At 39.5% G+C, this 16280-nt stretch overlaps 1 protein-coding gene and 1 long non-coding RNA gene across 4 annotated transcripts in view; one reads left to right on the top strand and one right to left on the bottom strand.

Annotated features, from left to right (window-relative positions):
* Positions 1-14592, bottom strand: part of LOC148420948 (uncharacterized) — a 26719-nt gene extending 12127 nt beyond the window's left edge. The window contains exons 1-2 of the long non-coding RNA XR_015866192.1: positions 14385-14592; positions 14141-14273 (exon numbers count right to left, since the gene is read on the bottom strand). This is a non-coding gene — a long non-coding RNA (uncharacterized LOC148420948). The remainder of the gene's footprint in view (positions 1-14140; positions 14274-14384) is intronic.
* pld5 (phospholipase D family member 5) overlaps positions 5482-16280 on the top strand; it is a 13425-nt gene continuing 2626 nt past the window's right edge. The window contains exons 1-6 of one of the 3 annotated variants that reach the window (XM_088419975.1): positions 5482-5827; positions 13296-13432; positions 13521-13704; positions 13877-13985; positions 14058-14185; positions 15185-15301. In XM_088419975.1, the coding sequence (XP_088276101.1) occupies positions 5669-5827; positions 13296-13432; positions 13521-13704; positions 13877-13985; positions 14058-14185; positions 15185-15301 (834 nt within the window). In that variant the 5' untranslated portion in view covers positions 5482-5668. Of the gene's footprint in view, positions 5828-11432; positions 11663-13295; positions 13433-13520; positions 13705-13876; positions 13986-14057; positions 14186-15103; positions 15302-16280 lie in introns of those variants that run through there. The other 2 variants (XM_088419974.1, XM_088419976.1) reach the window with 2 other exon arrangements.

Here is a 16280-nt window from a genome sequence, read left to right as displayed (position 1 = left end):
CGATTAAAACTGGGTAAAGAAACAAAGAATATGTAAAAGCTGCTGCAGATCCTGTCTGTCACCTTGGTCTTCAAATCAGTCTAGCAGCTGTCAACTTTATTTGCAGAATGTATTTGCTTGCAGTATCCCGCAGTTGAGAGTTATGTTATCACAGAAGTGCTTGGTTGTACTTGTGGAAGAAAAAGCAGGGAGGCATGAGAAGCGAGACAAGAATGATGCTTTACAGAACTAAACCATACTTAAACAAAAAGACAAGCGGGGGTACCGGGCAAAAATCTTAATTAAAAAATTCAAAATTAAAGATTCAAACAAAAAGCAACAGCAAATAACGCACACACCACTACAAATAGCCATGACAGCAACAACAACCGGACAGACATTGAAAGAAACCAGGAAACTAAATACAGACAACTGACAAGACAACAAGGAGCACCTGGACAAGACACAAGTTGGTTGGAAGTCACAAGGGACAAGTTGACTAGAACAGGTGTAAAACAGAAAAATAAAAATAAAAAAAAATCATACAAACATACATACACACACATAAATAATATTTAACAAAAGCCAAAGTTTGACTCAAAACAATAAGAACCAATAATAATGCAACACTGTTTTGCATATAGTGCATCTATTATTTTGGATGAGTGAAGGCATTTTCTTTTATAAGATGTTTAAACCTGTTTATCTTTGATCAATGTGCACTGTATGTGTGTTATGTTAAACTTTACATAATTATGATGGTGTGTATTAATAAGTATTGCGTATAGTTCAATGATAACTACTTTTGGATGCAAAACAATTGAAATATTGCACCTGTTTTCAAATGTCATGTAACCAAACCCAGGAAACCGGTTGGCTGTGATTGTTCATCACATAAGTTTTGAGCACATGTAATGTCATTTTTGGTTGTCAGCAAGTGGAAAAATGTTTTTGATAGTATTCATTGAACATAAATAACAATTTAGTTACAAAATTAATTGAAAGACAAAATGTTTCATTATTGCAGAAAATGGCTAAATAACAATAGGATTCCTTTAAACTATAAGTGGATTTGATTTAGATTTTGATTACTAACAAAATAAAAGTCAATTCACAACTTCTTAATAGGAACATTTTGACATTTTGATCTCAAGGTCAGAAAAGTAAAGAATCCTTGAAAATAGTGGACATTCAACTTTTTCCCTCAAACTGACCAGGTAAATTGAAGTCGTATTTATTAGTATAACCCTTCTTCAGCACAGGGGCTCAGACTTCACCAGTGAAAAAACAAACAAACATACATTTACAGGCTCAACAGGCTGCAATAGATGCCGAGTTCTAAAATGAAGAGCACTAAGTGCCTATCCTGCTGACATGATGCAGAGAGATGCCTTGGGGTAAGGTCCTTCTCAAAATCAGGCCTGATCAGTCCATCTCCACAGAAGCCTTCACGGGGATGGCGCACCTCTGAACTCACTCCGGTTGTTCAGCACAGATGCACAATGGCAGCATTCAATTCATTCATCACCAACTAATCTCCTCTCCAAGCCAAAAGAAAGGGAGTATGGGAGCAAACTTTTTTTTGTACTCGTCAGGAGTCTTGCTGCAGCATTTTGTACTGACTGCAAATTTTTGATGCTGGACATAGGACTACCAGAGCAAGACATTGCTTTAGGCAAGGCAGAACGTGACAAACACATTGATTAATGTCTCTGCATCACTAGGAGACAAGATAGAGTGAATATTACGATGGAGAACAACGCAGTTCTCTAAATGTTCCTAATGTGCGTAATGTGCATCTGAAACGAGAGAATTGTGTTGAATAATATTGCAAGAATATTTGCTGTAGCACTTAGGGTAATAGTACATTTATCAAAGCTCAGAGTGGTGTTTTTAAAGCGGTGCTGATGAATAGTGAGGCCAATAATCAACATTTCTCTTTTACTGAGGTCTAGAAACAAAAAGTTGGAAGATAAACATTGTTTAATCTTGGAAAAGCAGGCTCCCTGGTTAAAGCAATTATGCAGATATGTTATTCTGTAGGCATACATAGTTGGGTATTGTCAGCTTAGCGATGAATACTAATATTATATTTACATATAATATAATAATATAATATTAAATAATAGAGGACCAAATACGGATCCCTGCAGGACACCACACATAACATTATAAAATTCAAGGTCACCGTGAGATACACGAGTTCTCCTTTCCGAGTGTCGGAAATATCAACCAATGTTTCAAGACGTTCTACTAGGTTGTGATGATCAACAGTGTCAAAAGGAGCACTAAGGTCATTGATGAGGTGTTGGAATCCATGGCTAAGAGAAGATCATTTGGCCCTGAATTCTGACTTAAGGACTTCAAATCGACTGTTTGCAGACATAATCAATGAGCTGTTTCACTGTCTCCATCTGGGGATGTCTGGCCTCTTAACAGGTGGAGAGATACACTTTTTTGGGACCACATTGCAAGAGCCATAATATGACTAGTCAGACCCCACACAGGAAGGCCGGCACCAGAAATGAACCCACAAGCTCCGTACTGTGAGGTGGGCATGCTAACCAGTCCTCCACTGTGCCGCTTGATCAGTTGGATCGCGAAAATTTTTACATCACTACTATAAACAAGTTTTGACAAAGTTTTCACTCTGGTCAATGAAACTGGATATACTGTACATGCAAAGCATCACCACATTCACAAAAGCAAAAGGTAACCAAACCTTTTCCATTGAGTGCTATGTCCAGGATGATCCAAGGATGACTGGGGCCAGATTTTGATCTGACCAAAGGTGACATCAGACATGAAAAACAAACAAAAATAAATCAATTGACTACCCCGGAATCGTTTTGTGTCATTTAAGTCATTGTCGGTGTTGTGGCCTATAGACTGCAATTCTTCCATAGGGCCATCAATTTTTTATCGACTTTACTCTCTGAGTAATTGCAGTGGCATCCACCTTGTCAAACCAAAAACAACACTCAGTGTCACAAATAGGAAATGCAACCTAGCAAAAGATTGTTCTTCAGAACCTGATCATGTTGTACCATTTGCATTTTCCAATATTATCCTCTTGAGTGATTCAGGGTATAGGACACACATGGTCAAACTGGAAAGATGTTTTGCAGAACAGCGTTCATGAAAAAAAAAAACAATACTATTTATCATTTTTAACTTACATTTTCCAGATCAGAGTCACCACGATACATTTTGCACAAGATAAACAGGATAAACTTTTCGGGGCTGGGTAAATGTTTTTCTCATGAGCTGAAGGTTGTGGCTTTGATCTCCTGCTGTGCCCTTGACCCAAAGTGTCCTTGAGCAAGAGCCACCCCTCTGTGTTTGATGCTGCTTCATCAGTGTATGAGTTAAACTTACCTTCTAGCGTGACAGCGTAGGAGTGTAGGGCAGTGTTTCTTAGCAAGTACAGTATACCAATATATTCAAATTACATTGAATCCTGTCTAAAAGAATGCTGTGATAAGGAATGAAGGGCGCTTTGACACACACTGTATTAGGGATATTTGTTTACCTCATCTTTAGCATAACTGACACATCAAATTTTGAGTTTGAATCTAGGCTCTGACCTTCCGGTGCGGAATTATAATGTTCTCTTCTGTTTTGTGTGATTTTTAGTCAGGTACTCCAACTCACTCCCATCTTCCCAACTCCCATGTGGTAAATTGTTGTTTACAATCGGCTGATGCTACTAACCCAAGAGCTTAAAGAAGTCATGCCACCTAGACAAAGGATGGATACATTTTCCATTTTTGTGCGTCTACTAGTTTTGCCTATCCCAGCTGTCTACAGGCACTAGGCGGAGGACATCCTGAACCGGTTGCCAGTCAATTGCAGGGCACATAGAGACGAAAAACTATTCAGTCACCCAACCACACTTAAGGATAATTTAGAGCAGGGATGCTCAATGCATCGCCCGCCAACTACCAGCCTAGCTATCTGTTTTGCTCAACTGCGTGACATTGCATCAAGAAAAAAAGAATGAAAAAAATACCCTATAAAAGAACATCAACCAAGAACTAAATTTGTGACAGTTGGAAAAATCAGAATGCCAGTCATAGCTTAATAATTGTTGTTGTGTTTTCAGTGCCCAGAATTTGAATTCCACAGGTACACCCTGTGAATGTTATTGGTTATAGAACAGCACAATCAATAAGTGGAGTATATTCCATTAAGTGAAATATTTGCCTTTACTTAATTCACTACTTGCTAATCATAGCATATCAGCAACCATTTCTGGGGATGCCATTGTTTGTATTGCCTTTCTGAGTCATTGTTTCATGAACCAAAATGCATTCTGTACACATCCTTGCTCACTGAGATTATGTTAAAACCCTAAATTCAAAAGTAATGTTCAGATTTAAGTCCAGTACTAAGAGATTTTTGTGTTATTTTGCTTTTTAAATACTGTATGATTTACATGAAAAAAGCAAAGCAAAGCATTCTGGGATGCCTTTCTTTGCACAGAGGCGATGTCATTCCAGAGGTTGAATATCATGTAAAGCATGATTGCCAATTGCGGTCTAGTCCAGGCTGCACTTACATGTATGAAATTCAGCAGACATGATAACTTATTGCCGGTTACTGTGAAGGTACATAGGTCAATTTGATTCTTTAGCTTACTATAGTTACTACTGTGTTTTGTTTTTGTGTTTTTGGGGGAATGCTTACTATGTTTTTGTTCAAGGGGTTGCTTGGGGGTGTTGATGGCAGAAATGACCAATGGGGGGTGTTGACAATGGCAGTGAGCAACGAACCTGTCTGATAGACTGATGATTACAATTTTCGGGGTGTCAAAAATGGTTGAACGACGGAGGAGGGCGGGGCACTGACAATGGCACTGTCAGACCAGCAAAAAAATGTAAAATGCCTGTTTTTTAAATTGTTCCCACAAACATGTTACCTTAGCCAAATGATTCTTGATTGATTACTAGATTTTAGAAGTTAAGATACTATTGTGCACTTACAGATAAACAGGTTACCATTTTTCTTCATAAAAAAGATCACTAATAGTAGGAATCTGTCTCTTTTCAACCATATAAAGCGTACAAAAGGAAGTGTGTTCCTCTTACACCAGCACCTTTTTGTAGCAATAAATTATGCAGGCTGTAAAACTCTCCAATTATCCTCAGCAGGCAACAGCATATGGTGGCTGTCGCTGCAAGATTTTTTGAGGTGAAGTTTATTTTGTGCATTCCATGCAGCAGTTGAGTTTTTGAGAAAATAGATTTTATAGTTGTACTTGTGTGTTTTTCCCTGTCTCTGATATTCTTATCAGATGTTTCCCAATCAGATTAGCTCTTCTTTCTGTGACCACAGCATCTCCTGTTGCATTTTCATCATATCCAGAGGCCTATTTCATGCCCCTCCCTTCCTGCTACTAGACCAATGAGATACACATACAAACACACACACGCACACACACACACACACACACTGGCCCTCCCTAACAAGTACGAGGGAGTGTGAGAAGGCGTTGGTGCTCTGGCCACAAACAGAGCACAGGGGAGTGCTGCAGCTTGCAAGTCAGATGGCTCATAGAAAGACAAAAAGGAATCGCATCTCCAAATGACAGACAGAGAAGGACGTGTCAGCATCTCGTTGTGAAGGAAGCTTGAGGCAGACTGTTTTGTGGCCCTGCAGTCAGGGCAGACAGACACACAAGCCATCAATGGAACTGTCAATTAATCCAAGGTCGAGGGGGCATGAGGAGGCTCCCCCAGCCCTGTTGTCTGATCTGTCCCAAGTGAAAAACAGCAGCTTCAGCGCTGCCCAACAACAGGGCTACTCTGCCACCATCTTTCTCCGCCGTAAAGACAAACTAGAGAAGGTAAGGCGACAACTTCAAACTTTTATGCCTACTTGTTTGGTTTTCTTTTTCAGACGAACACAGGTCGATTGTTATTTAACCTGCCTCTGGAAGCGTATGTGACAAGAACGCGGCCAGTTAAGATTGTAAAAGTTATAGTATCCAATTGCAAAAGTATTTATGCATGAAAAACTAGAGGGAACCATTCAGCCAGTGGCAACGAGTAAAATGGATTCAGGTTTACGCCCATTCACTGTGCTCTTAATGCTCTTAGTGCATCAAGTCCGGTAGAGTATAAATTGAAGACAAGATGCAAAAGGCTGAGGTCTGTTGTCACAATGAGTATTGATCACTCATTTCCTCACTGGTATCACACTCACTCACGCGCACACATGCATGAACGCGCGTGCGCAAAACCATTGACAGTGGACACAAACATCGTATAAAGGTGCCATGCCACAAGTTTTGTCTCAATTCCTTTCATATCATTGATGATGGGTGGATCCAATAAAGGTTTGCCAGGTTATTTGAGTTAAAAATGGACAGGATGCCAATTTCAAGCTTTTCTGTTTTGTTTTTTGTTTTTTTTGGTCATACTCATTCATATTACAAATAAAAAAATCCATATGTAAATTAGCCGTCTTCCGGTGAGGTCTTGGGTGCCTTTAAGTTGAACATTATGCAAACAGCTTTCATCTTATTGAATATGTGGGCATTTTGTGGTCATTTCTCATCATCGTGTTGGCTATTTTGGTAATCAGCAGTGGTTTGCCAGTCGCAAACGAACCGAGCCTTTCGAAAAACTTTCCACTGTGAACAATGGAATCCAGTCTGTTCACCCTGTCCCCATTGGAACGAGCATCATCTTAGCATATCAGCGCCACATGACTGTAAGTGTTCATTTACATGAGTTCAGCCCACGTTGTTTAAGTTTACATTATTTTAGGTGAAAACAACATGTCCCACTACTCTAACATAAGTATGACATGAAGTGCAATGTATGACTAATCCCAGTGTTTATTTGATGAGTAAAACATTGGTTTTAAAATATCCACGCACAAAAAAACAAAACTTGACAAATAATCAAATGGAGATGTTAAATCACTCTTTTTTTTTTTTAATTCTCCAAAGGCCACACCGAACACCACTGTACAAATTAAGGAACAAACGAATTAAATAGGAACGGATTTATCATCAACTGTGATGGGATGTGATCTATCGTTTGTGCAAAGTGACGTCATGTATGCACCAAGTCATGTTTTCAGCATGTTGATATCCCAATCAATGAAGGAAGTAGAAGCATTTGCCTTTTACAGATTGTTGCTCCTTAGGGGCTTAATGTGAGGTGGTAATGCACGCTTTTGAAACGCTTAATGCATTCCATTGGACATTCAACCTGAAATATTAATCATTTAAAATTCGAAAATGAAGTGGGTTTTGGGATGTTCATTTACTTTATTAATTTCTTCAGTATTTTGTTAAAGCCTCTTTGCAATAGATTTGTCAGTGAGATCTTGACCAATAAGTCATTGACACAGACATGTAATTTGAGTAGATAAATGGGTTTAAAGGAAGAACAAAAGGGCCATGTGGGCACCCGCCGTCTTGACTGAGCTAGCATTAAAATAAGCAGTAACAAACTATGGAATAAATCTTTTTCCAACCAAGATGCCCGAGTCCAAGAAGTCTTCATTTTCATCACCAACCAGCATCGCCTGGTGGCAGATTACGGAAACGTAGCTTGGCCAGAACCATTTCAAGCTTTAAAGAAATTTACCACAAAAATAAAAATAATGTAATCACGCACTGTCCTCCAAAAGGTATAAAAGTAATTCATATTAGACCAGTAGGTATAAAAGTACATTTTTGTTGCACTACTGAAAACACAAAAGCTATTAAAATGCAGTCTAACGCATTGAAATAGGCAAACCTGTGAGCATCATGTCAAACGCTGTACTTATCCACCTAGAGTGGACATCAAGATTGATGGCTGCTTTCAGTAAATCTAGCTGACTGAAGCTTGTGTTGGTGGTTTTCACCGAGCTAGTAGTGCTCTGCTGAAGCCTGACACTGATAGAGCTTACTCAACCCAACAGACAGACAGGATCTTTTTTTATATTACTGCAAGATACAAAACTAAAGCATTTGGCTCATGGCCCAGCGGCACATCAACATGGCGATGTGCCCAGTCAGCCTTCACTCACTATATCATCCTGACTTTAATACAACAGTAACATGGAAGACCAACAAAAAATGAAAAGCCTAACAAAAAGGCAATACTTCCTGTGATTGCACCCCAACCAATTGGACATTTGGTGTGAAGGTGAGACACCAACAGCGAAACGTCCTTCACAGGCATTCACCGGGGGGCTTTTTTGATGGGAGGAAAGTCATAACTCTTGTATGAACCGAAGCCAAAAAAGAAAAAAAAAAAGGACCTCTAGTTTAACATTTCTAGATTGAGCAAATGTGTTCTTTTATACAAGGTAAGGTTTGTATTTGTAAAAGTTGCAAATAATATTAGGTAAATAACAAAAAAATTGAAAACAATCCCATAATAATCAACATGGATTTATAATTTTAAAATAAAACCTCTTCATATACATGGATTGGTAAAAATCATCACTCAGTATTATTCTCAGTTTCCCAACCACCTTATTAAAATGGTTGTCAATGGTTTTAATCAACCATTTTTAATTATAAAAATAGGAAATGATTTAATAGAACTCATGTCCTTAGTCTTGAAATGTTTAAAATGTGTAAATGTTCAGGTTTTTACAGAAGTTAAAGTCACGACATCAAGATCTCTGAGTAATGTTCAATGTACCGTAAATAGTGATCATCACCTTTTAAAAGTGGTGAGTTGTTCAGATTTCTGTCGGTAGTAAAAACATCCTAGAGCAATATATGTTAAAAAAAAAAAATGTGTCTGACCATGGTGGGTACAGCCGTAAGAGCAGTCATCTCCCTCGAGATATGACTCAGACATTTCTAGTCTCGCAGACCTTTTAGTCTGTCACAGAGCATGCTTTGAGCAGCTCAAACTCTTACGGAAGATGTGACATTGTGTTACACTCCCTTGCCATACCTAACAGTCTCCAAAACCAATGGGAACACTTTCATTTAACTCATTCACTGCCGGCCCAGTTAAAATTGATTTTTGACTTGCATAGCTGTCATCAGCATGAATACGATAACTCATTGCCTGCCACCCCAATAAAAATGGATCTTTGACATTTATAGCAATCAATTCTGGTGAATGAGTTCAGAGTACCCTTATTAGGATTTTATTGATTGCTCATGCAGGGTTTCATATTTAATCTGTTTACGTCATAAATTAAAAAAAAAAAGATCAGGTTTACTTATGATGACTTTATTCAAAGAAGACATTTATTTATGTAAGTTTCCATATAGCCTAGAGTTAAAACAACAAAATTGATGATGCTCACATCTCTCAGTCTACATGGTGTATAAACAGAGCAGCTTGCTTGATGCCAAGAACAGGAGAATATATTGTTACACTTGCTATTTTCTGCTGTTGAACTATTCATCTACGAGATTGGATTGAGGGAAGTAAAAACGCCCAAGAAAGTTGCTGTTCTGAGGTGAATGTTTAAGTAGTCATTGAAAAAAAGTCAATCAACAGGTAAGTGCAGTTGTTTTGAAATTCTTTGATTAAACGCAAAGTATAGATATGCTAGTCAAGTTTTTATTTTTGTGTGATTATTTGTTTTCATCATTTAAGTTTTGCTTTTCCTGGGCAATGTTTTAACTAGGTTGGTTCTTGGCCTGCATCCAGTTTAAGGACTTGCCAGAAATATGAAGGGGCCAAGGTGTACATATCATGCGCCAGCATATTTGTTGTTCCTGTTAATATATGTTTTCTGGGTATTTAGCAGTGTCCAACCCCCAAGAAATGGATTGCACTTTGTCAGACTTACCCGAAGACCTGCCTGAGAAATGCATCCCTTGAGAGGCTCACATATGTATATATAGCCCCCGTTTTATGTCTGTTCCGCGCTTGGGCTCGTAAAACAAATTCACCGTATGGCAGGAAATCCTAAGCTATGTTAAATGGCTAATGTGTTTAGAACTCCAGGTAAAAACATCAAAATTGTACATACATATCAAAAATTGGTACTGAAATAGTATAGTAAGTGCTACATGTATATAATATACATGTATACAATCAGAAAACATCATATATACAAAATATAGAAAGTATTTATTTACCTTGGAGTGGTGCTTGTTATGCCCATATTCCCTAATAAGGGTAGCCTAGGCTAGGCCAGCTTCCTATTTCTTGATTATCTCCAGCATCGTTTCCATTTAAATTATCTTCTCACTTCTCTCTTTAACATCACTAGCAATCTTGGGACCCATGGCTACCCCTTTCAACTTTGAATTAAGCAGTAAAATCCACTATAAACACGGTTTTGTAACCACACACATTCTAACAAAGCTTTACCATTCCGCCATTTTGAAACAAGTGAGGCCGACCAATAGCAGGCCATCATTTCCGTGAGGAGACGCTGACAAATAGCAGACCAGAATTGTAGTGACGCATTGCAGGGATGGCAACTGAAAATAAGTGTAATTACCTAAAAATGCCTGCAAATGGAGACGAAAAAACATAAACACAGCCAAGCCCCTAGGGTCATGAGTTGTTTTAGGCGCAAATCCGGAAAAATGCCATCAAGAGGGGAGGAAAAAAGTATTCCAGGTCGCAACATTAAAATGACGTAAGTCAGGGACGTTGTAACACGGGGGTCCAGTGTGTGCGTGTGCGTGCGTGCGTGTGTGTGTATATATATATATATATATATATATATATATATATATATATATATATATATATATATATATATATATATATATATATATATATATATATATAAAACTGTGATGTGGAGGACATGCTAGCCACAGTTCCCCATGACTAATCCAATCTCCAAAAATGTTGCTTCTCTACCATAAACAAGTTCAGTCAAGGTGGCTTTTACAATCTGCCAATGAAACGGGATGCAAATATGCAGCTTCAACTTATTCAACCAAACAAACACATATGCATGCACACACCCAAACGTGTGTGGGTCTGTGTGGTTGTTTTTTTTTAAATTAATTATTTATGAAGCATGTCACATCATAAATTTATACATTTAATAGTGCTACGCCGCTTCCTAAAACTTTTACTGCTTCATTTAACCCTGAGAGAAATCAGCCTATTTGTAGGCTTAGATGCATATTAAACAGCATTTGGGCGTTTACTAGGAGGAAGGTCTCACTGCAGACAGTCGATCAGTCGGAGCGCAGCATGGAATGCAGGCAAATGAGAGTTGAGGAAGCGTTTACAGATTTGATTTGGGGGGCCTTCTTTTCAGATGCATGACAATTTGGGTGGGATTTTGGTGTCGAAACTGTACAAGATTACAAAGGGAGGAATGGAGGAAGGAGTCAGGGAGGGGGGGAGGGAGTGAGACTGCTAAGATTCAAAACAGCAGTTTTGCATTGGTGGTTTGAACAAGAGGGTTTGGTCTGTCTCCATCTCTCCCACTGCCTCTGTTGAGTCAGCATGGAGCTGCACACTTGCTCATTCTGTACTACTCACCCTGACACACACTCCAAGCTGCAAATAAGATCAGGACATGAAGTGCACACACAGACATATAGGTACACACAAACAAAGCCTCAGGATGACAGGGAAACATATGCATGATGAAGTGTTAAAAGTATGAGTTTGGAACCGGAGCGAACTGAGAGACCCAAACGGACTAATGAAGCAGATTCATTGATGTTAGAGAAGTTAGAAGGAGTGCAGCTCTCATGGCAGGACCGGCCATAAAGGAACCCTTAAAGGTGATGTTCCCAACTTTCATATATGCATGTATTTAATGTGTGAAATTTTGAATCCGTTATTGTTGTGGAGCACATTGTTCTTAAATTCACTGTGGAAGTTTGAATTGTGTTTTGAATATGTTGTAACTTTATGGAATACAGTCATTTCCATAATCGATTTCTTTGGTGAATTTTAGATGATTCAGCACAAAAATAACCTTTGCAACATCCCAGGGCTCAGTGGAACTTTTGTTCAATGAGATTTCTTGTGCGCATCTGCATGTCAAGCACGGTCTTTTCCTCTGGTCAGACTAATGAGAATCTCAGGGTCTCAGTGGGCATTAAAGGATAGTACAGTACGCACAATGTGCTGCAGCAGCCTTATTAACTGAGACGGAGTACAGACGAGAGGGAGAGAACAGGCAAACATTGTCCTTACATTGCTGGAAGAAATAGTAATGAGTAAGCGTCTTCAAACATTCTTTGAGATAGCTTCAATGGGGTGGCCAAGTGACACATCACCTCCCTGAGGGACAGCCAGGGATGGTATGCACTCAGGGTTTCATGAATTAAAATATTTCTTATTTTTGTTATATAAAGTTAGATTAAATTATGCAGCTGCAAATATGCAAATAACTGTCAAGTATCAAGGGATTTTAAAATATTGCAAGTATGTAAAAATGACGGAAAAATCTGAGGTATCAAATATTTCCACAAAGTGTGAGGCTTGTCAAAAATGTAGCCTGAGAATGACCAGGGATGACCACAGCCACCCCTGGCCTCGACGTAGCTCCGCCTCTGCTTCCCATCATTATTGTGATGCTCTTAAAAAGGTCTCTGAGTATGCAATGCAAAATTAAATTTGAAAGTAAATTGATGTCATCATGTTTTCATGCAAGGGCGGCTCGGTGTCGCAGTTAAGGGATTTCAGTTCAAATCCACCTCGTTCGGCCCTTTCTGTGAGGGGTTTCCATGTTCTCCCCACGAGCCCGTGTGGGTTCTCTCCGGGCACTTCCTCCTACATTCCAAAAACATGCATGGTAGGTGAAATGGACACTCGAAATTTCAGTAACAAAACAAAGAGAAAAAAAGAATGAAAATATCCAGTGGCAAGCAAAGTTTTCAAGACAGCAAAAATCAAGGCTTTTGAGACAGCGCTAGGCCAATAGGGCTGTGATGCACCACTCTTACCCCCCCACATCTTTAATATAGCCACAATATACACTCGTGGACACAAATATTACCTTTAATATTCCAATACATTGGCCTGGAGCGTGATACAGAGCTCATAAAATCCCTTTCAAGAGGGACAACAAAGCTGGCAGTGTAAAGAAAGTCAAGTCTTCTGAGTCATAAGTTTCTCTGTGTTGTGGAAAGAAATCTACGCGATTTCCTTGTGCCCTATTGTCACGTTTTCAAAACAGCTGTATTCGGTATCCGAAACAACAAACAAATGCTGCTGTTTATCGATCACAAAACCGGCCTTCGCTTCGCAGTGTATTGATTGGGGAAATTAACATTTATGGGGTCATTACTTACTTTCTCAAGGCTACAACATTAATTGGCATGTTGTAGTCTGTTCATACGGTTTTCCCTTGGTAGATTAATGTCGACTATAAATTGTTGTGTTTGTGTGTGTCTTCTGACTTGTCAGACTCAGCAGAAGTGCATTGCCATCTTTGCATTGCTATGCTGCTTTGCTGTGCTATTGGTGCTTATCTTCTCTTCTGTGGATATTTGGGGGGACAGTGAGGATGGAATCACAGAAGAAAATTGTCGCACTGACTGCCGGTGAGATAATCAACGCAGGGAACCTTGAAAGCATAATATGGTAAGAAGACAAGAGAAATCTTGATCTGTTGACGCTCCCATATTGCAGCATTGTCCTTATGGAGACAATCCCAGAGGATCTTAAAGAAAACTTGAAAGGCAGACCCAGTTTGCCACTCTTGGTTGGCTTCCACACCCTGTTGGACCAAGCTAAGCACTCAGTCCAGGTAGTGTCACCTGTTTGGAACTTGAGGCCTTCAGAAAAAGGAACTATGTCAAGCACAGAGAGACAGGTACAAAGTTATGAATTCACCAAGTACTTCCAGTCGAGCATGTGTCTAAATGTTTTCACAAGTCATCCAAAAGAGAAAACTTTAATTGATTTGAAGATTACATGTCCCCAATTAATGAGTTTCGACCTGCCGAGGTGAAACAATGTCTAAACACTTAATACCACTTCCTCAGGGTCAGCTTTTGTTCCAGAGATTGCTCAGCTTGAAATCCCGCGGGATCAAACTAAAGATTGCCAGCAGTCTGACAAACTCTACAGAACAGAAGATTTTGGCAACGCACAGTAAGCATTTGGAAAATAGCCTTTCATTCCAACTTTGAACTCTTTCACCCACTCTGGTGCGTCTCTGTCCAGAGGCAGAGATCCATTTGGTTAACATGACAGCTCTTACCAGAGGACGGCTTCATTCCTCATTTTGGATTGTGGATCGGACTCACTTTTACGTCGGCAGCGCTCACATGGACTGGAGGTCGTTCTCCAAGGTAACATCAACATTTTGCATGTGTTGTGCAAAACCGAAGGTTGTCGCTCTCTTCTGAGGATCGGTATTAGCATCCCTCAAAGAATGAACTAGCACAAATGAACCGCATCAGTATGTGGTTATTTCAGGTGTAAATTTCAACGAGGATCAAAAACTCCTACTTTTTCCAAAATATTATTATTATTAACTAATTTACTTACAGTAGTGTTCCAGTGAGTGGCTCGGTGCCTGAGTGGTTAGCACATCCGCCTCATAGTAAAGGGGTCCGAGTTCAATTCCAGCTTCTTGTGTGGAGTTTGCATGTTCTCCCCGATCTCGCGTGGGTTCCAGCTTCCTCCCACACTCCAAAAACATGCATGGCAGGTGTATTGGACACGCTAAACTGTCCTGAGATGTGATTGGGTGCGTGAATAGTTGTTTGTCCCTATGTGACCTGCAAATGCCCGGCAACCAGTTTAGAGTGTCAGCTGGGATAGGCAAGCCAGCGACCTTTATGAGGATAAGCGGCTATAGAAAATGGATGAATCAATAGTGATACAGTCAATATACTACATAATAGGGTCATTAGAAAAAAAATGAAGACTGGCCATGCAGCAGGGAAACGATGGAAATAAAGTCTGAAGTAATGAATTTGCCAACTGCGATAATTAAAGTAATGTACATTTGGTGTGTTCCCAGTGGGTCACACACTCCAACAATAAGAACAACCATTTGAAAATTAATGACCCTGTAAAAGTATATTTATGATGCTTAATGTGTTTGCTGACCTACTTCTTATCCTCAAATGAATACACTATCAGGTTTTGTTGTCAGTCTTTATCGCAGGACAAATTTGTCTATAAAGCACAACTGTGTGTGCCCTGCTCAACCTTTCTGCTCTATCATTGGTGGCTTTTTGTTGCTTGCCGACACCCCACAGAGAAAGGAGCTGGGCCTGATGGTGTATAACTGCAGTTGTCTGGCTCTGGACCTCCACAGAATCTTTTCATTTTACTGGCAGCTCCATGAGAGAGACTACATTCCCTCAATCTGGTCCAAAAGAGTTACGGCACTTTATGGGAGACACCAGGCCCTGGAGCTGGAACTCAACAACACCCCTGCAGTTGCATATCTGTCTGTAAGGCTCTTTAGTATTTTTCCCTGCCCAGCATGCAGATCGTAACAAATGGCACGGTTTTACTTTTAAAGTGCAACTTAGTTTTCAAATGTTTAACTTTATGTAACAAATCCCTCTCGATTATTGTTTGCGCAGTCGTTGTAAATAAATCTGCACTGTCCTGGATTTGTTGATGCTGTTGTAAGAATATAAAAAAAAAGGTGATGCACGGTGATTTTGAGGTTGAAATCTTCTAGAATATTTTGCCTCCTCATGAAGTTAAACAAGAGAAACTAAAGAAACGGCGAAATGGCAAAATGTGACTTTTTCATGTATTGTTTTGGGCTCTTAAAGGGAGCTCTTGCATGGAATTTACATCTTTCACAAAAAGCTCAGTGTAGCCTATGTATTTTTTATTCAGCTATTTATTAGCTTCCATTTTTTACTGCATTTATTTGTTTAGGGAAAATTAGTGAATTACCATTGACTTTGACAAAATAGCCCTTAGAAATGGGCAATCTGGCTATATATCTGTGGGGCGGAGTCAGCTTTTGCTTACGTATCTCCTCGGTGAGACGGCAATCAGATCCCGCTAACCTTGGTTGTATCGGCACTTTATCATTGCCTGATTGACCGCGTGAGTGGACAGTTAGCTGTGCGGGCTCGTTAGCTGTGTGAGTTAGCATACAGGCCAGCTGCTGGCTGGCTATAGTAAAAACTTTAGTGTTCCTACATATCTGAAAACTAACAATCGCCACCAAAATTCAGGCGCACATTCCTGCACGTGTCAATTTTAACATGTAAAAACATAAAAACAATCATCACAATAGGATTTGTCACCTAGTATTTTTTTTTTCTCATCTGAGCTCACATTTGCTGTCAAAAATCTAAAATATTGACCTGATCATTTTTATATTGGCCACAAGTTGAAGTGGACAAGAGTAAATACGTGCATATGAATGTTGTTGGCAATTGCCCACTGTTTTAGATGATATCAAAC

The sequence above is a fragment of the Hippichthys cyanospilos genome, chromosome 7, assembly GCF_059441005.1.
Source record: "Hippichthys cyanospilos isolate Australia breed blue-spotted pipefish chromosome 7, RoL_Hcya_1.0, whole genome shotgun sequence".
NCBI classification, from domain to species: domain Eukaryota; kingdom Metazoa; phylum Chordata; class Actinopteri; order Syngnathiformes; family Syngnathidae; genus Hippichthys; species Hippichthys cyanospilos.
The sequence above is the reverse complement of the archived record's forward strand: the minus strand, read 5'-3'. Positions and strand labels throughout refer to the sequence as shown.